At 35.2% G+C, this 24,737-nt stretch overlaps 1 protein-coding gene across 1 annotated transcript in view; it reads left to right on the forward strand.

Annotated features, from left to right (window-relative positions):
• The window catches only part of LRP1B (LDL receptor related protein 1B), a 1,792,829-nt gene that overhangs the window by 1,707,479 nt on the left and 60,613 nt on the right, over positions 1 to 24,737 (forward strand). Inside the window, exon 84 of the mRNA XM_030883038.2 lies at positions 10,436 to 10,597. Coding sequence (XP_030738898.2) covers positions 10,436 to 10,597 — 162 coding nt within the window. The remainder of the gene's footprint in view (positions 1 to 10,435; positions 10,598 to 24,737) is intronic.

Below are 24,737 nucleotides of genomic sequence, written 5' to 3' on the forward strand. Positions count from 1 at the left end.
AAACATTGAATTTGCTATCCTGTTAATGGATCCTGAAATATATATAAATACAGCACAACTTTTGATGTTTCATTCAAATCATTTGTCCAGACCTTGCTGCATTCTTAAAATCCATAATATATCAAGTTTATCTATGCACCCAGAGTATTAGATCTTGATTTACATAGATAATATGTTCAGAAAAAATTATATTTCAAATTAGTAATATAAATGAGTTCTCATATGAATTCAACTTGAGATATAGCCATGTAGTTTATTGTCTTATAGCATCTAATAATTAATAATAATATAATAGCTAATTAAGTCATTTACAAAGCATTTTTCACTTTTAAAAATGTGGTTTTATAAAACATTGTTTGGTATTATAGACTGTAGAACCTCATTATCTCCACACAAATGTTAATTTGTGAAACAAATCCCAGTGGGCAACTCATAGATTTATTCATTGTCGGTTTACTTACAGTTAAGCCTTTGGCAAACTCCTATGTGGACACTATGTAACTAGGGTTTGGGGCAGCCTTAATTAAACTTTATAAGTTTGTGACAGTTGTATAGAACTATAATAATTGAACAAAGGAAATGTCACCAGTTAATTAAAGGCACACATCTGAGAGGCGTAATTAAAATTTTACATGTAGGAATGAATTTTTCCTCATTCCTTAAGGTTTTTTGTAATAAAGAAAACTAAAAACTAGATATATGAGCTGTATCCATATAAGAAGGTACTACAAAATGAAATAGGTTGACATTGATTATATCAACAAGGATCCATGTAGTTAATTTCTGTGACCTGCTCCTAGGAGGCTACATTTAAGATAAAGTTTACATTGGCAAAGCAATGGAAAATAGAATAAAGTCATTTTATGTAGAAAGTAGAGTATAATTTATGGAATTATTTTTTCATCACAGATGTAATGGATATTTATGTAATTATATGTACAATTAATCTTCACTTTTATGAATATTTATTCTCTATGTTCATTCTGTGTGGTATTTTCCATACTCTTATAGGTCTGTTATTTAGACTTTTGATGTTTCTATCAAAATGAATCAGGGTTTTCTACACAACTGATTTAGAGGAATGGAGCAAGAAATTTTGTAAATTTGGGAAAATATTCTCAAATACTCCCACTCAAAGTTTGGAATTATGCATAAAGGAAGGCAATTCTAATTTGGGAAGTTTGAATATATGTAAAACTGGCTACGTGAAGAGATGATGGTGCAATTTTTTATAGTAGGCAATTCATTTGTATTGAAGTATTTAAATGAATTCAACAAGAAGACAGCAGAAGCTCTCTTTGTGTTGCCCTCTGTCACCACATCTGTGTATTTTGGCAGTGGAAGATTTTATTCCCAGAAATGAAGCCGGAGGAAAGAGGGCTCTCTTGAGGAAAGAAAAAAATCAAAATCTTCTCACTGCAATGGAAAGGGCCCTTATAATAGCCAAGTAGATGGAGATAATTTTCTATCTCATTTATTCAAGATCTTTCTATCCAGGCCACTGCCCCAAATATGATGGTAGCATATGTGACTGCCATCAATTATGATCAAATATGACTACCCTAAAAATGTTTGCTCAAAGGCAGGTTAAGCTAGGAAATTTGGGGCACCTTTGAAACAGCATGAAACAGATTATGAAACATATATACTGATGTCTCTCAAGTCACATATGTATCTGGGCTGTAAAGTACACAGTCACCTAATTAATATCTTGATAAAGGGTGAACATACATTTAAACAGTCCCTCTTAGTTTTTCTTTCACTTTATATTTAAATGAGGGCTGTTTTTAATTTAAATTAAGCTTGATGTCTTAGCTCCCTTAACATAGATATTGATTATATTTAGAAAGTGGTAAAAGCTGGATATTTGGTCCTATTTGCTTTTTAAGAATCCAAGAGAATAAGTCGAAAATATAAAATTGAAAACATAAAATAGTTCATATAGTTTAAAAAATAAGCGACATAGGAATATGTAGCTTTGACAAATCAATGGAAAAAAACCAAAAAAACATAAGGAGCAAGTGGCAGAACATGAACATATATGAACACAAACGTATATAAAAACAGAGAAAAGTGGGAAAAGGGGGAGGAGGAGCCCAGTCACACACAGGTGAAACCAGCATCCTTAAATCAGTACCAGAAGAAAATGTTCATGGTACAAGCCTTGCAGCAAGCAATTCTGAATTACTCAGCAGGAGTTGAAGGGCAGAAATAGACACACATGTAGAGAACAAACGTACGGACCCCAAAGGGGGGAAAGCAGCAGGGGGGTGGTGGTGGTGGGATGAATTGGGAGATTGGGATTGACATGAATACACTAATATGTATGAAATGGATAACTAATAAGAACCTGCTGTATAAAAAAATTAAATAAAATTCAAAAATTAAACAAAAAACAAAACAAACAAAAAAGTTCCAATGTCCTTTAACTAAATAATGTCACTTTTAGAAATATATTCCAAAGGTTACATAATAATAAAAAACAAAATATTTAGAAGTGAAAATGTTCAATGTAGTATTGTTCATAATATAGAATTGGAGATAAAAACCTAAATTCAAGTAGTTAATATATAAAATATAGCATATCTAAAAGATGAATGTTGCACGATAAACAAAACTATAATTTTAAACTATATAATAATAGAGAAAAATATTCACATTTTATTTTAAAGTTAAAAAGCACAAGAAAAAACCTGCTTGTATACTATGAGCCCAATATGAAAAAATTGCATATGTAATAGGTCCTTCATTATACTTCTCTATTTTCTAAATATTCAACCATGCTTTATTGTTAGAATCAGAAATTAAAATAACACTACTTATTATCATTGTCAGGATCATGATAATTAATATGTATTGAACTGCTTACTAAGTGCCAGGCACTGTTCTTGGCCCTTGAATCTTCATAACAATGAAAGTACGATTCTCTTTAACTGTGCTGCTGGCTTCATGAGTCATAGTTACTGGTTCGTTTGGACCATATGGTGAGAGCAGTACTGAACCATTTAGTCTTATAGCTCTCTAAGCTAATGTCAGAAGGCTTGAGTTGGCTTACTTATATTCACAGAAAAGACAAAAATGTTTCAGTCTCATCTCCACAATGTTGGCTAAAAATGAACGTTCCATAAATATAAATAGATTGTGACCTATAATTTGAAACATGTCAGAATATATTAAATAGTACCTGGGGGGAGCTGGATAAAGCCCACGGTTCTTTATTTTCTTTGTCAGGCTTTGCTCAATAGTTCTCTGTAATCTTTGTAATACTTAAGACTACCCAACAGCTATAGTCAACTTGCTAAAATTATGTATAAATGGGCACTCACTTTCAGTCCAGGAAAACATTATATTAAGTGGAAAAGTAGAATGTCAAATCTCTTTATCAAAAAGACTAGCAATTTTTTAAAGCATTCAAAACTTTTATTACTTGAATCTAAGTCAGAAGTGAAGACAGATTTCACCAAGGAGAGCAGTCTTGGGGGTTAGAGGTCAGGAGACAGGCTTTCGGATTTTAATCCAGTAAGTAACTGAATGATGCTATGATGATTTGTTTCTTGGCTTATTATTTTATTCTGTAGGAAGGAACAAGAACGTAGCTTTTGGGCTTCCCTGGTGACGCAGTGGTTGAGAGTCCGCCTGCCGATGCACGGGACACGGGTTCGTGCCCCGGTCCGGGAGCATCCCACATGCCGCGGAGCAGCTGGGCCCGTGAGCCATGGCCGCTGGGCCTGTGCATCCAGAGCCTGTGCTCCGCAACGGGAGAGGCCACAACAGTGAGAGGCCCGTGTACCGCAAAAAAAAAAAAAAAAAAAAAGAATGTAGCTTTTGTCCAAATAGTAAAGACGTTTTTACTAAAGATGCTTACTTTTAGATAGCATTTTCAGAGAACATTAAATGTAAATGTGTATAAATATGCCCTGCAGTTTAAATGTCAATTAAATATTTTTATTACTTAGACTCAATGTGTGTGTCAGACTCTTTGAACTAAACAATGACTGAATGCATAGAAAACTAGTTAGGTATAAAATGTTATAACCAGGGACAAAAATTTACAAGCACAAGACCAAGTTAAACAAGGTAAGCAGCATGGCTCACATAGAAAAATGAGTATGAATTCAAATAAATTGCTTAAAAAGAGAACCAATCAATAATGTTCACTAGCAGATATCTACCACTCAGAAATAATAAGTATAGTCATGGTCTCCTAAGAAATTCACATGTAATTACTTTTACTAGCATTCTTTCATCACAATCAACCACATTTTTTTCTTAAATTTAATTTTTTAATTTTATTTTTTATTAAAGTATAATTTACAATGTTATGTTAGTTTCAGGTGTAAAGTGAAATTACAGCAAAGTAATTCAGTTTTTTATATATATATATATATATATATATATATATATTCTTTTCCAGATTCTTTTCCCTTAAAAATTACTACAAAATGCTGAGTAAACCATACATCTTCAGGTGTTGTGTTTAGATAGAAAAAAGAGTTATAATTTATTTGTCCAATATTGAGCAGAGAGGTTATTTTGCCTACTAAAATCATACAATATCAATTAAATTAAACTGATGAGTAGCATTTTTTGTTGTTGTTTTTGGTTTTGGGGGGTTTTTTGCGGTACGCGGGCCTCTCACTGTTGTGGCCTCTCCTGTTGCGGAGCACAGGCTCCGGATGCGCAGGCTCAGCGGCCATGGCTCACGGGCCCAGCCACTCCGTGACATGTGGGATCTTCCCAGACCGGGGCACGAACCCGTGTCCCCTGCATTGGCAGGTGGACTCTCAACCACTGGGCCACCAGGGAAGCCCAGATGAGTAGCATTTTTATAATCAGCTTAAAAACTGTTTATTAAATAAATCTAGCTTTTAAAGATACACTTACAGTTTTAAATCAAGTTATTGAAAAATGCCAACAACATACACCTTAATAATATTCAAATGAAAATATATGCTTTTGAGAAATATATTGATTGATATATTACTTGACTTAAACCTACCCAGCAAATTTTACTCTAAAATTATTAGCAAGTATGCAGTAATTCAATAATTATAACATTTTGAAAATTTTACAAACATAATTATTGTCATATTATAGTGACTACTATAATTGAATTCTCAATTCAGGTGCCAAGGATTCTAGTAACTTCCTTAATTATATTATTTTATTTAATTTGAAACACTCTATGTGGCATTTTTTAGATGTAAGCTAGCATGATTAAGTAAGAAAACTAACATCTGAGAACATAGATTATGTCAAAAGTCAGTTCTCTAAGACATTGTCTATTATCACTGAAAATCATCAGTATTGTCTGCCCATATCAGAGAAATTTCTGTGAGTATATAACTAAAGATAGCATATAGTTAAAGATTCATTTATCTAGATGTAAATTGTAACCACGTCACATAAATTCAATGCTCATTTAACAGGGACTAGTGATAAATCTTTATGATATCCATATAATTACTTATATAATAGAAAAGATTTCATTGTTATGTATATTAAAATATACTGTTTTGAACTGATATATATAGATTACCTATAGGCATGTTTTGTTCAAAAGAATGAAAATGGAAAAAATATGCATCAGGATTCCATATGGAGTTTCTTAACAAAGGCAAATGTACTCAGTGAAGTTTAAATAACAACCAAAATTGAGGATTTGTTTAATAGCAATACTAAGAGTAATAATAATGCCAATGCTACTATTACTAATAAACCTACAATTATTGAGTACTTGCTATGTGGCAGGCATTGTGACAAGTGTTTTACCAGCACATGGCAGGCATTGCTATCACCATTTTGCAGAATGAGATCCAGAAGGAGATCCAGTGAGGATATCTAAGTTTTCCAAAGCCACACAATTAATAAATATCTAACCAGGTTTCTTTCTCAGGTCTTCCTGATTTGAAAAAAAAAAAAAAAAACAAGTAATTTAACTTTGTACCAAATTTATTTAATTACTATTAAATATTCTTATGAAATATTTTAGAATCAACCATTTTTACTGAGACCATGATTTTTGGTATATAAGGGCCATGCAAGAACAGTGAAGTTTAGAGAACTCTATGAGATTCCAAGGCATTTCCATTTTTTCTTATGAACATTATAATCTTCAGTTGTGCTAACGGATATTACTAATATTTATCATTGACTATAGATGGTTAGTGATTCTAGTTATGTATTTACCATGTTTGACATCAGCTATTACTGGTTACCTAGTTAAATTTCAAGAGTTTATTATTAATTTATGTTGTATGAAAATTTGCTACAACAGTTTATATGAGATAAGCTTCCATTTATCTATAAACAGAAGTAATATATAACTACATTAACCTCCATTTATTATATGCATACATCTAGCAAGGCACTTTGTTAACGTGTAGTGTGGAACTTAATATGGCACTGGGAGAGCCTTCAGTCTAGTGAAATCATGTGTGCTACTGAGGACAATGTTTATGAGAGGAATTTTCTCTCTTAGGGAGTCATGGGAGGAGTAGATGAACCTGTTGAACAGGCAGAGATACCCACACAGGGACGTAAAACAGGGAGTGAGAATGAAGGTCTGAAATTTAGGAAGGAGAATGAGCCCAGAGTCAAAAAATCGAGACTGAGACATTCATATAGGGAGATCATTACTGAAGCCATGAAACTGGATAATATCACCAGAAAGAGATAGAAAGAGAACATAAAGGCAATTATAAAAGAGCAGTCAGAGAAAAAGACAGGGAAATCCACAATGCTAGTGTCTTAGAAGCCAAGTGGAGATAAAATTTTCAAGTGTAGATATTAATAAATGTAAAATTATGGAGAAAATTTGAGGAGGATGATGATTGAGGAGAAATCTAGATTTAGGAATTAAGAGATTAGAGGTAAGCTTTGCAAGAGTACACAGATATACAGTAAAGACAACACCAACATTACCTTCTCCATTCCTAATCCTTTCTTACCAAGAGGGAATCAGAGTTGATTTGTAGGAGCAGTACTTACATGTTGAGAGATCTGGCCTGTCTTCAGAGGGAACAAAGAGAAGCAACAGATTGACCCACTATTTTGTATATTAAAAAATAAAAACTACAAACCCAGTGAAGGATTGGAATGTGACTTTATGATCGAGGATTTTACTTTGTCATATATTGGTAGAATTGGAAGCAGTAAGTGTAGCTTTCTTTTGAAAAAAGCTCGAGAATGTACCAAAATTTGAAGTTATACAAGTAGATAGATGTGGCAAATATTAGGTTTGTTTTTGTTTGTGTTGTGTGTGTGTTCTTTCTTTTAATGTGTAGGATTAAGCATATTTAGAAGATAAAGAAGACAGAAGGACCCATTCTTCAAAGTTTAAAAATGTTGGAGTTTGAGATGAAGTTTGTGGGGAATACCTGTTCTATCCCAGCACTGCCACATAAACAAATTCAAATTTAATTGTATCTTAAATAAATAATGGAGATAAAGTGTGTAATTTAAGAAAATTTTCAGAATGATTTTTCTAGAATGTTACAGTGCCTTTGTAGACAGGGTCACAGAGTAAGTCATACCTGTAAGTGGTGAATCTCAGTAGGAATAACAATAATATTCAGAGCTAAAATGTAACTGATTGCTTTCTATGTGCCTGGCACAGTGAGAAATGTTTCTCATTTATTCTATGTGATTCTACACAACAACCCCATGAAGTAGGTACTATTATTATCCCCATTTTTACACATGAGGACATAAACAGAGAGCTGATATTTGCGCATGGTCCCATACCAGTAACTGGCACAGATAGTCTGTGAATCCAGGCAGTCTGACAACCTACACTGTTAAAGTCTTAGCTAAGAATGCTATAGGAACTAGACTGATTAGAGCCAGCAAACCCCTCCTTCCCCTTCTTCCTCAGGTCAATTGATGCTCTTTCTGATTGGGCTACCTTTACCGGCTGTCAACTCCCCAGCTCCCTGGATGCATCACTGCTATAAATCCATACCTTAGTCATTGTAACAGTGCTGTTTCCTTTTCAAATGTCAAAATCAAATTCAGCTACCTAAAAAATATTTATAAAATGAATCCAGTGCAACTTGTTAGGGTGCACCCAGAGCGATTCTTGAAAATATTAGCTGGAACCCGTTATAAAATTCTGCAGCTGATGGTTCATTTCCCATCAGCAAACAAAAGATCTGCTGTATCACCACACTGTTTCAAGTTACATAATATTCTCCTGAATATGAAGATTTATACTTACCAAAAATAAATCTCTTCAAAGGAAGAGAAAGAGGAGCTTTTTGAAAATAATTCAGCTGGAATCTAAATGATGAGAGGCATATTCTAGCTGGGGGACAACCTGGTCACTCTGCCCTAGTTTCAAAACAACTGTAGATGAGATGAAAGCATGGTGTCCTCTCTCTGAGCGACTGGAACAGAGGAATTTTCAAGTGCCTTAACAGGTTGGGTTTATTTCTTTCAAACTTCTTTTCACTTTTTTTACTCCTAGTTTCTTAAACAAAAAGAAAAACACCTAGAAATTAAGGTAGAAAAACTTAAATCTACAATGTATAAGTTGTACATTGTATGACACTTTTTCTGATTGTTCTAATGCATTTTGATTTCCCCTTATACTTTCTGTACTGTTTGTTTCACATTTAGCTCATGTTAATTTGTGTTCCTGATTGTATGTTCTATTTCTCTGGAAGTTGTTCACTGGTTCTCATTGATGTAGATGAATTACTTCTTTTATTCAGGGCTTTCATTTTCCTTAGTGACTATGTTCTAACAATTATCTATCCTCTTCATCTTCTACCATTATTCTCGTTTGTGTCTATTTGTCTGTATGTAAGCAACAGCTAGAAAACTCACTTCTTTTATAAGAAAAATACTTAGCTAAAAGTTTTAAAGCTGTTTTCTGGCAATAAAAAAATATGAGGTTATTTTATACACATTACAGCTTTTAATGTATATAAATTTTACCTTGTTTCTTAACCTATTAATAGGCATTTATCTGCCACCAAACTAAAAACATGTATAAATAAGTTTTAAAGCAATAGTACCCACTGTAAAAATGTATATATCTTTCTTCCTTGAGAAGCAATAGCTTCTAGCATTTGTAAGTGTGTGGAGACCTTTCAAAGTAAACTAAATAAATAAATTGTGGAGCTCAATTTATTCATTTTCTTGGAAATGCAGGTGGATTTTATTTGGAGACGTTTTATTCACTTAAGAATGCTTTTCCAAAAATATATATGTATAGAATTGTCCTTCAAAGTAGAATGTAGAATCTAGGGCAACAGAAAAAAACTTTTATCCTTTTACACTTCAAGTTTTAAGCCTTACACTTAATGCATTTTTCTGACCATTCTAATTATGTTGCATGTCTACAATGGTGAGAGAGGAGATGGTTGGATATTCTCTGATACTAGACAACTAAATGACATTTTCTGAGTCCTAGTTAACTAAGATCAATAACTGAATTTCTTTGTTATTCCCTTTCATGTTATTAGTTCATATTTGTACAACCTCTAAACTTTATTCTGCCCCCATTACAAATGGTAGCCATTCATTTTGCTTTGTTTTCCTTCACTTCTCCTGCAGAGATAATTCTAGACTCTATTTTCCACTCAGTTCTTGACAGTCCAGGCAGTTAGAGAGACTCATTCTTGATATAACAGTTAACTGTGTTACATTCAAAACACCTTAAAGGATTGTTCACCTTTCATTGTGATGTTAGTTCCCACAGAACAAGTAAAATATCCATAGATGATCTGTCAGATTTGCTATTGTGTGCTATTAACATTAGATTTCTTAAATCATCTTTAGACTACAAGTGACAGTCCTTCACCATGAATAAAAATATAAAATGAAATAAAATAGGATTCAGTAAGTGCTTATATACTAAATTCAGTATGTGTATTTATATCAAATAAAATAACTAATATTCATAAATCTTATTACAGATGACATGTCCACTTTAAACTTATTAAAATATTTATTTATAATAAGCCTAAGCTTATGTTTTATGTAGATACAGCAGTGATTGGTACCTGATGATTGAACACTGGGAAATATGATTGTCTCTATTTTATATTCTAATGGCCAACACAATCTGCATTACCACATGAATAGAACAAAAATAATTGAAAAGCAAAATGGACATGAAAACAGAAATACAAAGAATAACACAAGCACTTTAAAGCATAAAATGTGTGTATGCATGTATAATTGTTCATAAAATGAGCTCTGATTATTTTACCTGAAGTGAACCTGAGCGATCTTCTAACCCAGGCTTCGTTGGAACGTGGGGAAGCTGAGACACAGAGAGGTCATGTTACTGTGTAAAGTCGCAGATTAAGTAGTGGACAGACTTTGCCCCAAATACTGACTTCTTGATTCTTACCTAGTGAAGATTCCATATAAGTAAACAATTTTGTCAACTAATTGCCTTTTCATTACCTTTTTTTCCCAATAGGGAGACCCACCTGCAGCTGTGCACTAGGGTTCACTGGACCAAACTGTGGTAAGACAGTCTGTGAGGATTTTTGTCAGAATGGAGGGACCTGCAGTGTTACTGCTGGGAACCAGCCTTACTGCGACTGCCAGCCTGAACACACTGGAGACAGATGTCAGTACTGTAAGTGAAAGCAACACCCACAAGACAGTGTGACAGCAGGCTGTGAGCTGTACATTAAGTAATCTTATCACCTAGAACTACACTCCCTCCATTACCTCAATTTCAGCCATGCCCTATTTTTCAAGTCCACCCCCTATCACCCCAAATCTAACAATTCTTTACGTTGTTCTTCATCCATCTCTTATTTTAAAGATTCTGTTCTTTCCTTTCCCAGCTTAGATTCCATGGTCCATCACTGCAGTCATTCCCTTGTATACACCCTTAACAATCTTGCTCCCTCTCCCCTCTCTTGTACTTTTCTAGAAAACCATAGCCATGGTTAAATCCAGTTCTTCTTCTGTCCTGAACTGGCACCCCACTGCAGAATGCAACTGAAAAAAAAAAAAATAGACTGGTCTAACTTGAGGTTTTATCACTAATCTCATATGGGCATTTACTATGGTTTCCACTGTATTTCATTAATCCATTAACCCTGCTAGATGTCTGTGTCACATCTTCTCCTTTCCCCCCAAACCTTCAATACCTGTGCCCCAACTTTATTCTCAGCTTAGGAACTTGCTTCCTATTTCATTAATAAAAAAAGAAGCTGTCTAAAGAAAACTGCCACAAGCTCCTACCACCAGATCCCTCAAATTACTTTGTCCTACACCACATCCTTTGTCTTCCTTCTTATGACTAGCAACCCATGCGATGTCTAATGCTACACTGTCCACTCCTACATTATATCCCTCTTAGATACTCATGGACACCTCTCATACAACTGTCCCCTCTTTCTTCTGCCTTATCAGTGTTTTTCTTTTTACCTACCTTTCTTTAGAAACTTTCCTTTGTGCTCACATCCCTTTCTAGCTACAACTTTATTTCCCTGCTCATTTGTTTTAACCTAAGGTATAGTTGCTCTACAATATTTTATTAGTTTCAGGTGTACAGCATAATAATTCAGTAATTTTATAGATTTTATACCATTTAAAGTTATTACAAAATAATGGTTATAATTCCCTGTGCTGTACAAAGTATCCTTATCGCTTATCTATTTTATACATAGTAGTTTGTAATCTGATACCCCTATCTTGCCCCTCCTCCCTTTCCTCTCCCCACTAGTTTGTTTTCTATATCCATGAGTCTGTTTCTGTTTTGCTATATACATTCATTTGTTTTATTCTTTAGATTCCACATATAAGTGATATCACACAGTATTTGTCTTTCTCTGTCTGACTTATTTCACAAGGCATAATATTCTCCAGGTCGATCTACATTGCTGCAAATGGAAGAATTTCATTCTTTTTTCGTGGCTGAGTAATATTCCATTGTATATATACATTTTCTTTATCTATTCTTCTGTTGATGGACACTTGGGTTGCTTCCATATCTTGGCTATTGTAAATAGTGCTGCTATGAACATTGGGGTGCATATATATTTTTCAGTTTTTCATTTTGTCCAGATATATACCCAGGACCAGAATCATATGGCAGTTCTATTTTTAGTTTTTGGAGGAACTTCCATACTGTTTTCCATAGTGGCTGCATCAATTTACATTCCCACCAACAGTGTACAAGAGTTCCCTTTTCTCCACATCCTCGATAATATTTGTTGTTTGTAGACTTTTCGATGATAGCCATTCTGACAGGTGTGAGGTGAGAGCTCGTTGTTTTGATTCACATTTCTCTAATAATTAGTGATGTTCAGAATCTTTTAATGTTAACCATCTGTATGTCTTATTTCAGAAAAATGTATTTTTGGGTCTTTTGTCCATTTTTTAATCAGGTCATTTTTTTTTTTAATGTTGAGTTGTATGAGCTGTTTATATATGTTCAATATTAACCACTTATCAGCCATATCATTTGCAAATTTTTTCTCCCATCAGTAGGTTGTCTTTTCATTTTGTCAGTGGTTCCCTTTGCTGTGCAAAGCTTTTAAGTTTAATTAGGTCCCATTTTCTTTTGCCTTAGGAGACAGATCCAAAAAATATTGCTACAATTTATGTCAAAGAGTATCCTGCCTATGTTCTCTTAAAGTCTTATGGTTTCAGGCCTTACATTTAGGTCTTTAAACCATTTTGAGTTTTTTTTTTACATATGGTGTGAGGCAGTGTTCTAATTTCATTGTTTTACATGTAGCTGTCCTGCTTTTCCAGCACCACTTGTTGAAGAGACTGTCTTTTCTCCATTGTATATTCTTGCCTCCTTTGTAGTAGATTGACTGTAGGTGCATGGAGTTATTTGTGGGCCCTCTATTCTTTTCCATTGATCTATGTGTCTGTTTTTGTGCCAGTACTACACTGTTTTGATTCCTGTAGTTTGGAGTATAGTCTGAAGTCTGAGAAGGTTATACCACCAGCTTTGCTTATTTTTCCCCCCTCAGGATTGCTTTAGCAATTTGGGGTCTTTTGTGGGTTCATATAAATGTTAGAATTATTTGTTCTAGTTCTGTGAAAAATGTTATGGGTATTTTGATAGGGATTGCATTACATCTGTAAATAGCTTTGGGAAGTGTGACCATTTTAACAATATTAATTCTTCCAATCCAAGATCATAGATATTTTCCATTTCTTTGTATCATCTTCAATTTCTTTGAACAATGTTATATAGTTTTCAAAGCATAGGTCTTTCACCTCCTTAGTTAATTTTATTCTTAGGTATTTTATTCTTTTTGATGTGATTTTTAAAAGGATTTTTGTTTGTTTTCTCTTTCTGATATTTCATTATTAGTGTATGGGAAAGCAACAGATTTCTGTATATTAATCTTGTATCCTGCAATTTTACTCAATTTATTTATTAGTTCTAATAGTTTATGGGTGGAGGCTTTAGGGTTCTCTACATAGAGTATCATTGTCATCTGCAAATAGTGACAGTTTTACCTCTTCCCTTCCAATTTGGATACATTTTATTTCTTTATCTTGTCTGATTGCTGTGGATAGGCCTTCTAATGCTATGTTAAATAGAAGTTGTGAAAGTGGGCATCCTTTTCTGTTCCTGAATTTAAAGGAAAGACTTTTAGCTTTTCACTGTTGAGTATGATGTTAGCTGTGGGTTTGCCATGCATGGCCTTTATTATGTTGAGATATGTTCCCTCTTTCACCATTTTGATGAGAGTTTTTATCAAGAATGGAAGTTGAATTTTGTCAAATGCTTTTTCTGTGTCAATTGAAATGAACATGTAATTTTTATGCTTCCTTTTGTTAATGTGGTGTATCAAATAGATATATTTGCAAATATTGAACCATCCATGTATCCCTGGAATAAATCCAATTTGATCATGCTATATGATCCTTCTTATATATTGTTGGACTTGGCTTGCTAATATTTTGTTGAAGATTTTTACATCGATATTCATCAAAGATGTTGGTGTCTTATTTTCTTTCTTTCTTTCTTTTTTTTTTTTTTTTGGTAGTGTCTTTGTCTGATTTTTGTATCAGGGTAATGGTGGCCTCATAGAATGAATGTGGAAGTGTTCTGTTCTCAATTTTTGGAATAGTTTGAGAAGTATATGTATTAGCTCTTCCTTATATGTTTAGTAGAGTTTTCCTATGAAGCCATCTGATCCTAGATTTTGTTTGCTGGGAGTTTTTTTAAAAATTATTATTATTATTAGAAATTCAATTTACTACTAGTGATCATTCTGTTCAAGTTACCTGTTTCTTCTTGATTTAGTCTTGGGAGGTGATTCGTTTCTAGAAAATTGTCCATTTCTTCTAGATTGTCCAATTTGTTTGCATGTACCTGTTTGTCATTGGTATTGGTTGTTATTTCTCCTCTTTCATTTCTGATTTTATTTGTCTCCTCTCTTTTTTCTCAGTGAGCCTGGCTAAAGGTTTATCAATTTTGTTTATCTTTATCAAAAAACCAGCTCATGGTTTCATTGATTTTTTCTAGTTTTTTGTCTGTTTTATTTATTTACTCTTTGATCTTTATTATTTCCTTCCTGATACCCTTATGGGCATTTCAGGGTATATGACTCTTTATTTTTCTCTTGCTGCCTTTAGAATTATGTCTTTATCTTCAACTTTTGCCATTTAATTATTTGTCTTTGTATAGGTCTATGTTTCACTTCGTCTTGTTTGGGACCCTCTGTGCTTCCTATATCTAGATATCTGTTTCCTTCTTCAGGTTTTGGAAGTTTTCAGCCATAAGTTCCTCAAATATATTTTCAATCTCTTTCTCTTGCTCTTCTCCTTCTGGGATCCCTATAATACAAATGTTGGTATGCTTAACATTATCACAGAGCTCTCTTAAACTGCTTTCACTTTTTTTAAAACTTGTTTTTCTTTTTGCTGCCCTGATTGGGTGATGTCCAATCTTCTATCTTCCAGATCACTTATGATTCTTCTCTATTACTTACTCTGTTCGTTCCTTCTACTGTGTTTTTATTTCAGTTATTGAATTCTTCATTTCTGATTGGGTCTTTTTTATATTTTCTTGTTCCTTGTTAAAATTTTCACTGTGTCTATCTATTAGTTTCCCTATTCAGTTAACATTCTTATTACCAATGCTTTGAATTATTTATCTGGTAAATTGTTTATTTCTGTTTCATTATTTTATTTCATGGTTTTTCTCTTGCTTTTTCAGTTGAGAATATTTCCCTCCCTTTTCATTTTGCTTAACTTTCTCTGCCTCTATGAATTATGTGAAACAATTACCTATTTCAGTCTTGAGGGTGTTCTTATATGGAAACATTTCTATGCAGACTGTGTGTGCTCAGTGCCTTTGGTGGCAGAGCTGGATTTGTCCTGTATGCAAGTCATGTCTTTCCTTAGGGTGTGCTGGCAGCTATCGCCTTGGTAGGGGATGGGGCTGGAGATGGAGGGGCTTCAGCTGGAGCTGAGTGTAAGGCAAGAGTTTCTCTCTGCTCGATGGACATATTGGCCCTATCAGGGCTGTGGTCTGATCCCAAGTTGCTGAAGCAAAAGCCATGAGGGTCATCCCCAAGGTACCTCAGTTTCCTTTAAGTGTGTGCTTTCCCCTCTCCCAGCACTGGGACCCTCTGCCCAGAATAGGGTAGTGTCAAAGCAAGGGGGTCTCACATGGGCTCTCAGCCCATGCCTGTCTCAGACAGAGGTTCAAGCTGTCTCTGATGCACTGCCTGTGCAGGCATCAGCAGTTGCTTCCCTCACTCTGTTCAGATGCAGCTTCAAGTCCAAGTCCCCTTTGTCCCTCAAAGCCAATCACTCCCCACGGCCTCTATTGCCAATGCCCTGTTGTAGAATCACACTGCAGGGAAGGTGAGGCCTACATGGACTCCGCATATGTGGGGTGTGGGCTGTGGTAGAGCAGCCACTGTCGGAGATCTGGGTGGCTTCTGAAGCACTGCTTGAGTAATTGCCAACGATGGCCATGGCTGCCCCGTCCGGGCTCCACCCTGTGATCTGTCGCCTCCGTGTCCCATAGTTGAGTTTTTCTCCCCAGTTGTGGCAGCCCCAGATTGAATGCTGCACTGTGACATGCAGCAAGCAGGGCTGGAGCATTTGCTCAGCTTGGGCTTGGCATATGCACAGAGGTGGTAACAAAGCCAGCCGGGAGATTTCAATCTGCCATTTCTGTTCTGCCTTGGGGGGTAAGCCGATATGCATACTCTCCTCAAAAGCAGCAGTTCCTACAGCCTGTTAGTCCCAGTGGTCTTCCAACTTACCAAGGGGGCTTATCTCCCCTGTGTAGGACTCAAGCACTAAGCACCCAATCCATGGCTCTCACAGCTCACTCCTCTAAAACACCCACCCCTTGATTTCCATACGACTCTGCACATTGGAATGGACTCAACAGCTTTTATAAAATACAGTTTACCAAGTTACTTCCAAAGACTTTGATCCTGGTAGCCTGAAATAGGACATCTATAACATTTAAAGTTTTCCAGGTATTTCACATATATGACTAAGATTGAGACCCACTGCCTAGATGATTCCAACTAATTGCATGGCTTTTAATACCATCCAAATATGAATGATTCCAAATTTATATTTCTAGCTGAACTAGTTGTTGCCTGAATCCCAGATGTTTATACCTAAGTGTCTATTTGACAGCTTGACCTGGCTCTAAATTAACCTGATTTTCTCATCCAAAAATTTGTCTACCATAGTTTTCCCTGTGTTTGTAAAGGGAAATACTCATTGTTCAGGTCCAAAAATCGTGGAGTCACTTTTGACTCCTCTCTTTCTTTTATACCCCACCTTTATTCTCACATTTACCTTTAAAACATACCCAGAATCTGAATGCTTCTCATCACCTCTATTCTCATTACCCTTATAGAAGCTACCAATATCTCTTACCTGGATTATTACTAATTTATCTCCATGCTTCCTCTCTGCACCCTCTGTATTTATTCTCAAAACAGCAGCCACAGTTTTGTTTTATCCCCCCAAAAAAACTGATTTTCGATCTCAGTCACATTTACTGAGATCTTTCTACATCTAGGCACTCTTGTAATTACTTCTTTTTTTTTTTAAATAAATTCTGTTAATCCATTTAATCCTATGAATAAAGTAGCTATTATTTTTATTCTCATTTTACAGAGGAGGCTACTAGGGAGGCATAAATAGCCTCCTGAAGATCGATCACACAGTTACTAATTGGGAAAGCCAAGATTTAAGCTCATACAATCCAACCCCAGGGTCCACACCCTTAAAAATTACTTAACATTGTGGTCCCCAGATTATTTGACATCTTTAAGGACCTCACAGAGAGTGGCCTAGGTCTCTGGTCATTGTAGAAAGTACATGGAACAACATAGAATCAAACTATATATACTGATTTATTTGAGAATCAAAAATAATATTAAATATTTTTTCTCTGATATTATAGCAAGAGACCACTTCTGCAGCAAAGAGATTCAGTGTTTTTTTTAATCTTTATTTGAGTATAATTACTTTATATTGTTGTGTTAGTTGCTGCTTTGTAACAAAACAAATCAGCCTTATGCATACACATGTCCCCATATCCACTCCCTCTTGAGCCTCCCTCCCACCCTCCCTATCCCACCCCTCTAGGTGGTCACAAAGCACCGAGCTGATCTCCCTGTGCTATATGGCTGCTTCCCACTAGCTATCTATTTTACATTTGGTGTTTCCTTTCCTATATGTATATTCTCCTCATATTAGGTCAGCCTCTTTTCAACATATATAGATGCCACTACCCTAATCCAATGCCCTTTTCACATTGTTCACCCAATTTATCTCTTAAATGATATGCATCACAGACCAGCAGAGTTTATCTGGCAAATACAGTCCAGTTATATGTGTGTATCCTCCTCACATGTTGCTTGCATCCTCTCATCTCCCACCTCTCAACATAGCATAATAGTCCAGCACAACGCCCATCTACTAACTTGTAGGGTTTTTTTTTTCTTTTCAGCTCCACATTTCCCACCACACTGAATGATGTCCAAGCGAATCAGGGCAATGCCAACCATGAACCTGCATAATGCAGACCCTACTTGCTATCCAAACTATTTTTGCACCCTCTCCTTTATTCTAGTAAAACCACACTGATCATGCTTCTCCAAAGGTCAACTTCCTTGGCATTGTGACTTTCTCATGCTATTCTCTCCCTTTGAAATGCACTTTCTTCATATTTCTCCTCACCCTCATCTCTCAGTACCAAATCCTATCTGTCTGTCTCTGTCCAGCTCAAAAATCATTTCCTTTTTGATGTTGTTCATAACCACCCTCAGTTTGAATTAATCTCTCTGTCTTCTAAATTTTCAAGTCACTGCTTCTTTATTTCTTCTTAGCTCTATTCACTTTTACATAGTATTATTAGTTGTGTATATTCCTTCTATTTGTCTGGGATGACCTCTTTGAGACCACACCCAACAGTGGCATTGGTCAAATAAACAAATGAACAAATACATAATCATAGATAAGTAAATGAAAGCAGTTTGGAGGCAAGTTTATAAAAGAATAATCAGTGTAATGCACAAAAGCTACATTTAATTAGGGTACAATCATATGGTATTTTTGTATGGAGCTGTTTCTCAGTTCCCAATTGGTCCATCATCATGGTACACCAGCCATTTTTTGTTTGTTTGTTTGTTTAAGGTGAAGCATCACCATATTTGATTTTTTTTAAACGAAGTTAAAAAAAATACTATGTGGCCATCATTATAATGATTTGTATTCTTAAAAAGAATAAATTCAGTTGGCTTATATTTTAGTTAGCAACTTAATAGAATCACAGTCTGAGGTAGCCTGATGCATTATAAAAGGCTGCATTATAATTTTATTATCACTATTAGCAATCATAGCACCTTTTACAACAAAGCACTTATTAAAATTAACTAATTAATCCTTAGGCAGAGGTTAAGTAACTTGCTCAAGCTCCCAGAGAAGTAATAGTACAGTCAGAATTGGACCCCAGAAGTTGTTGATCAAAATATCAACAAACATTGATGCTGTTCTTTGGCAGCAAAATAAGTCTGTGGACAGTATCATTAAAATGATAAATCCAACAGCTGACAAAAGCATAATAAATTTACGATCTGTTAGATGAGAGTCGGCAAGGTTCAATGGACCTGGTGTTCTGTCAAAATTGTATCTTGCATATACAAAATCTTCTCTCTATAAATGAAGAAATGACAGAATGGTTCATTACAGTGCCTAATTAAAGGTCCATTAGTGGGAAGTAAAACATCAGTTCTTAGTTGTGCTGAGTAAAAACATTTCACAACACTAACGGCAATATAAAATCCGAGGTCTGAAAAGCAAATTAATTTTAACACCAGTGCCCAGGGAGGAGAGACAGCGATAAATAATGGCAAAAGTAAAATTAAGTATTCTTTTAGTCAAACAAATATAACTCCATTTCATGCAGTTCTGGAGCAAGGATTCCTTGTATACATCAACAAAATTATAAGTATGGCATTTTTCATTTAAATCTGGGTGTTCAGTATGAGGTCAACAATATTGGAGGTGTTTTTTTTTTAACATCTTTATTGGAGTATAATTGCTTTACAATGGTGTGTTAGCTTCTGCTTTATAACAAAGTGAATCAGTTATACATATACATATGTTCCCATATCTCTTCCCTCTTGCATCTCCCTCCCTCCCACCCTCCCTATCCCACCCCTCTAGGTGGTCACAATGCATTGAGCTGATCTCCCTGTGCTATGCGGCTGCTTCCCACTAGCTATCTATTTTACGTTTCGTAGTGTATATATGTCCATGCCACTCTCTCACTTTGTCACAGCTTACCCTTCCCCCTCCCCATATGCTCAAGTCCATTCTATAGTAGGTCTGTGTCTTTATTCCTGTCTTACCCCTAGGTTCTTCATGACATTTTTTTTTAATTAAACAGTAATTATATTAGGGCAAAAGAGCCAATGAGGACCAATTCAATCTGTGTCTAAGAGCCAGGTATTCAAATCAAATGGCAATCTGTTTGTCATCTCATTGATGTTTTCAAAGTCCTCTAGTGACCTGCTTGAGGAACCATTATAATGTCAATTTGAACTCAGTTTATTAGAAATATACCTGTATGGCTTGCTCCCACTTACTGATTCCAGTAAGTACAGACATTAAGTAATATCTCAAGTTTATAAAATTTGGAGTATCTGACACTAATCCAAACACATCATCTATGGTAACTGGTATTAGAGCTATAGTCTATCAAGTAACTTATAAAAGTTATGAACTATAGTTTTGAACCTAACATATGTGAAGACACAGTGGGATTATTTTTACCATTTTCCTTCCAGAGCAATTTTATTCCATTAGTTGGTCAGTGAACATATTTTGGAGTTTACAATGAGCCTCTCCCTATGTTAGGCATGGAGGAAACAGTGGCATCAGAGGTATTTCCTGCCCTCAAAGGGCTTATAGTCTAATGTATGATTCTGAAAAGGAAACAAATAGGGCTTCCCTGGTGGCGCAGTGGTTGAGAGTCTGCCTGCCGATGCAGGGGACACAGGTTCGTGCCCCAGTCCGGGAAGATCCCACATGCCATGGAGCGGCTAGGCCTGTGAGCCATGGCTGCTGAGCCTGTGCATCAGGAGCCTGTGCTCCGCAGCGGAAGAGGCCACAAGGGGGAAGCTTCCCCCTTCCCCTTTGAAGCATACAATGGACTGAACATTTGCGTCCTCCAAACTCATATGTTGAAACCACAATCCCAAAGTGATAGTATTAGGAGGTTGGGCCCTTGGGGTGATCAGGTCATAAGGATGGAGCCCTCATGAATGGGATTAGTGCCCTTGTAAGAAGAGGCCAGCTTGCTTTCTTTCTGCCATGTGAGGACACAGTGAGCAGTCTGCCATCTGCAACCCAGGAAAGGGCCCTCGCCAGAACCTGACATGGCCACCCTGATCTCAGACTTCTAGCCTCAGAACTGTGAGAAATCAGTGTTTGTTGTTGAGCTGCCTAGTCTGTGATGCTTTGTTACAGTAGCCAAAGCTCAGACATTGCCAGTACATCTCTTTGCTGTTTAATGACAATCATGATTTCATTAAACCCCTTGTGAAGATGTTATTCCCATTTAATGGATGAAGCTCTGAGACTTAAATGGGGAAATGATCTGTCAGATACTACATACTCCATCGGTGTCAAAGCCAATGATGGAATTCAGGTGCCCTGATTTTTTTTTATGCACTAAAATTGTCTTTGAGGTAAAACATGTAATAAGGTGCATAAATCTTTACTGTACAGTGTAAATCTCCATGAATTTTTATGTATGTATGCACTATGTAACCACCACCCAGATCAGGATGTAGCATATTTCCAACACCCGGTGACTAAACTGACTAAATACATCATTTCCATTTCCCAGACAATACCTTTACCTCCCATGCCCATGATAAACATTATTCTGACCTCACCATAGTTTGGTTTTTTTGCCTGATTTGGAACTTTATGTAAATGGAATCGTACAGCATGTGTATGAGAGTCATCCATATTGTTGTATGTAGCAGTAGTCCATCCATTTTTTATTGCTATGTAGTTTTCCATTGTATAACAATATTGTAGTTTATTTATCTGTGGTCCTTTGAATAAGACATTTGAGTTATTTTGAGTTTCAACCTGTTGTAAATAAAGTTTTGACTGTTATCACAAAAAAAAGGAAACAAATAATAATTTTAATGACCAGTTTAATGAAACACAAAGACCAGCTCCCAAGAAAGAACACAGAATACAGCCAACAGAAAAGATTTCTTGAAGGAATTATCACCTAAGCTGAGACCAGAAGAAAGAAAAGCTAACCAGGTAAAGAGACAATGCATTGAGTGGAACAGCATTTGCAAAGGCCCAGGTAGGGAAAGCCTTTTGAAATTTAGTTTTTCTTTTTCTATTTTATTTTCTTAGGGGAGGGCTGGCAAGAGAAATAACACTTACTGAACATACATAATGTGTTGGTCACAGAGATATGTGCTGTTATACATTATTTTATCTGATATATGAATATATGATATTATGACAAATGCTTATACAACCCTATGAGGTTAGTATTATTAGTCCAACTTTATGAATGCCGAAAAGTGTGATGAAGTCATTCTCCCTAATCTGCAACATAGGAACCACAGTTTACAGCCTTGCAGGTCTGACTCCACAAGGCTTCTGGTGTATTTTCCTGTCGTTTACTAGCCTTCCCATTCTATTGCATCTTTTTAGACTCACTATGAGAACACTCAAAGCTCAGGTGGCACAGTGGCTCAACCTGGTCTTTTCAAGTTTCTACTCCATTGAAGAGAGGTTTTAATAATTATTTTCATCTTGACTTGATTCAGACTATGGCAGGCCCAAGCAGAAGAGACCAAAAGACTAATAATGACCAGGAAAATAGAATAGAATCTTTTTAGTTAGGATGAAGGCCAATTAGAACTGACCTTTGAACTCCAAGAAAGGACCATGACTTAAAAATGAAATTATCAATTATGAGTAGCAATTGCCTAGATATTCAAGTATTCAAGATTCTTAGAACATTCACACCTAGAGTATTAAAGTATTTTGGAGCCCTGTCCCCCGATTCTTTTTCTCCTGGTGAGAAGATAAGCATTGCCTTCATTCCGGCCTTCATCATCTCTTGCCTGGATTATTACAACACATTCCCTTATGTACCTTTTCTTGAACCTTGGAAACCTGTCCATTGTGTCCAAAATGTGCCCCTTTTAATTGATCATACCTCTTTTTCTTCACAAATGGTATCCTGAATATCTGCCAAGCCTAATTCCCCAACTTTGTCTTCTTAACTTCCCTTTGCTGTAGGCCATTCAGCACTTCTCTTTGGCACTTTCACTCTGTATTAATGTCATCATTCATATTCTTGACTCTCTACCCCACTAGAATACGAAATAGGCCATGGTGTTTTGCATATCTTACAAATCTTGGGAGTTAAATCACTGCCTGGTCTTAGTAGATAATGTTAAGTATGTGAGTGAATGTAAACCAAGTAGCAGGATTCTGTTTCCAGCCTGCTAGGCTCAGTTTTTTTCTGTTCTCTGACAAGATCCCACTGAAAAGGCAGGGCCAAAGTTCTGGGCCACCTTTACTTACTAGCTCATTAAGAGCTACACTCCATGAGAAATTTTGTGCCTGTGTTTTAAGTTTGAAAAATATAGTGAAAAAATACAATTATGTTTGAAATAACATGTGTGAAGGAAAATAAATACTTTTCTCATGTGAGCAGGACAGAGAATAGTGAGCTGAGGGTAAGATAATGTAATAACATTAATTTTTTTTAACTCTACATATTTTAGAAGAAATTGTCAGTTATAAAAATATTGTTGAAGACAATTTTGATCCCTTAGTAAAACTAGAATTACTAAAAACAGATTTTTACTATAATGTTGTGCCTTCATTTAAAGGAAATGTAAAAATAATAAGAGGGACAATATCTAGGAAAAATGTGGTAATATAAAAAATAATTTATTGGAAACTGAACTAAATCTAAGAAGATTTATGTCATATGTCAAAGTATATATTCTGATTATTAAAATTAATTTATCAACTGATATATATTGAACATTTCTGGGTCTCATTTATTGTTCTAGGCATTAGAGATACATTGGTATAAAAGCTCTTTTGAAGATACTTGCCTACTTAATTTTTGGTGAATAAAAAACCAAATGATATGTCTTTTCAGATTAAAAGCTGTGACTTAAGAGTTATATAGTCAAAAAATGATTAGTTGGAGATCAGAAATGGGTGTTATGCCATACTATTTAGACGCATACTTATTTTATACAATTATATTTCAAATTCCAACATGTTTGTAAAGTTAATTATGAATAATAAACTTTTATTTCTGTGTCATGTAACTTATACCTTTAGTGTAATTATGTTTCAGTAATTAACTTTTAGTAATTACAGTTAATAATTTTGGTAAGTATAACTAAAAAAAATTAAGAATGCTTAATTACTTTTGCTGGCATTATAGCAGCAACTTTCTTCTATGCCAGGTTCATTTGAGTTTGAGACAATTCTAATCTCACAATACTCTTGAAACAGTGCATCACCTGTTACCTTGCCAAGTTTAGATGACTTCTTTTTCTACTTTCATGGCACATTAGCCCTACCAACAGGTATTTGCTCTTCTTTTTCCAACTTAAGGAAGAGTGAATATACAAAGTAATATGAAGGACTACAAAAAACAGCCTTAAAACTGCCTAACTGAAGGTTGAAAATAACCTGCTACACAAATAATGGTTAGTAACTGTTTAAAGAGGCATTTGTATTGAAATAAACTGAACATGCCCAGTGGGAGCCCTCAAAAAAGAAAAAAAAGCAAAGTTTTGCATGAACAGAAACCACCTATTATTGTGATTCTGTTGTACTTGGTGTTAAGTAAACTGAATGGATTCATAATTATCTACATACAGAGTTGGGTATGAGAAGACCATATAGTACATAAATCATGCACAGACAGACACACAGATTGAAAAAAATTTTTACTTGGGGCTTACCTCAAGCCAAGCAAACTGTTTGTAGTTAAATGCATCTGCTAACATTATTTTTTAAATAATTATATCAAATGTAAATTTAAGAGTAGTTTTAAAACATCATGCTTTATATCGGATTTGGAATGTCAGCTGACATGTTTTGAAAAAATGTCATGAGTCAGGAATCTTTAAATACTTTAAATATAAGACAATTAAATAAGATTCCTATCTTATAGTTAATAAGATAACCTTCATGTTTAAGTATTAAAGATTTCATCACTATAAACT

The sequence above is a fragment of the Globicephala melas genome, chromosome 7, assembly GCF_963455315.2.
Source record: "Globicephala melas chromosome 7, mGloMel1.2, whole genome shotgun sequence".
NCBI classification, from domain to species: Eukaryota; Metazoa; Chordata; class Mammalia; order Artiodactyla; family Delphinidae; genus Globicephala; species Globicephala melas.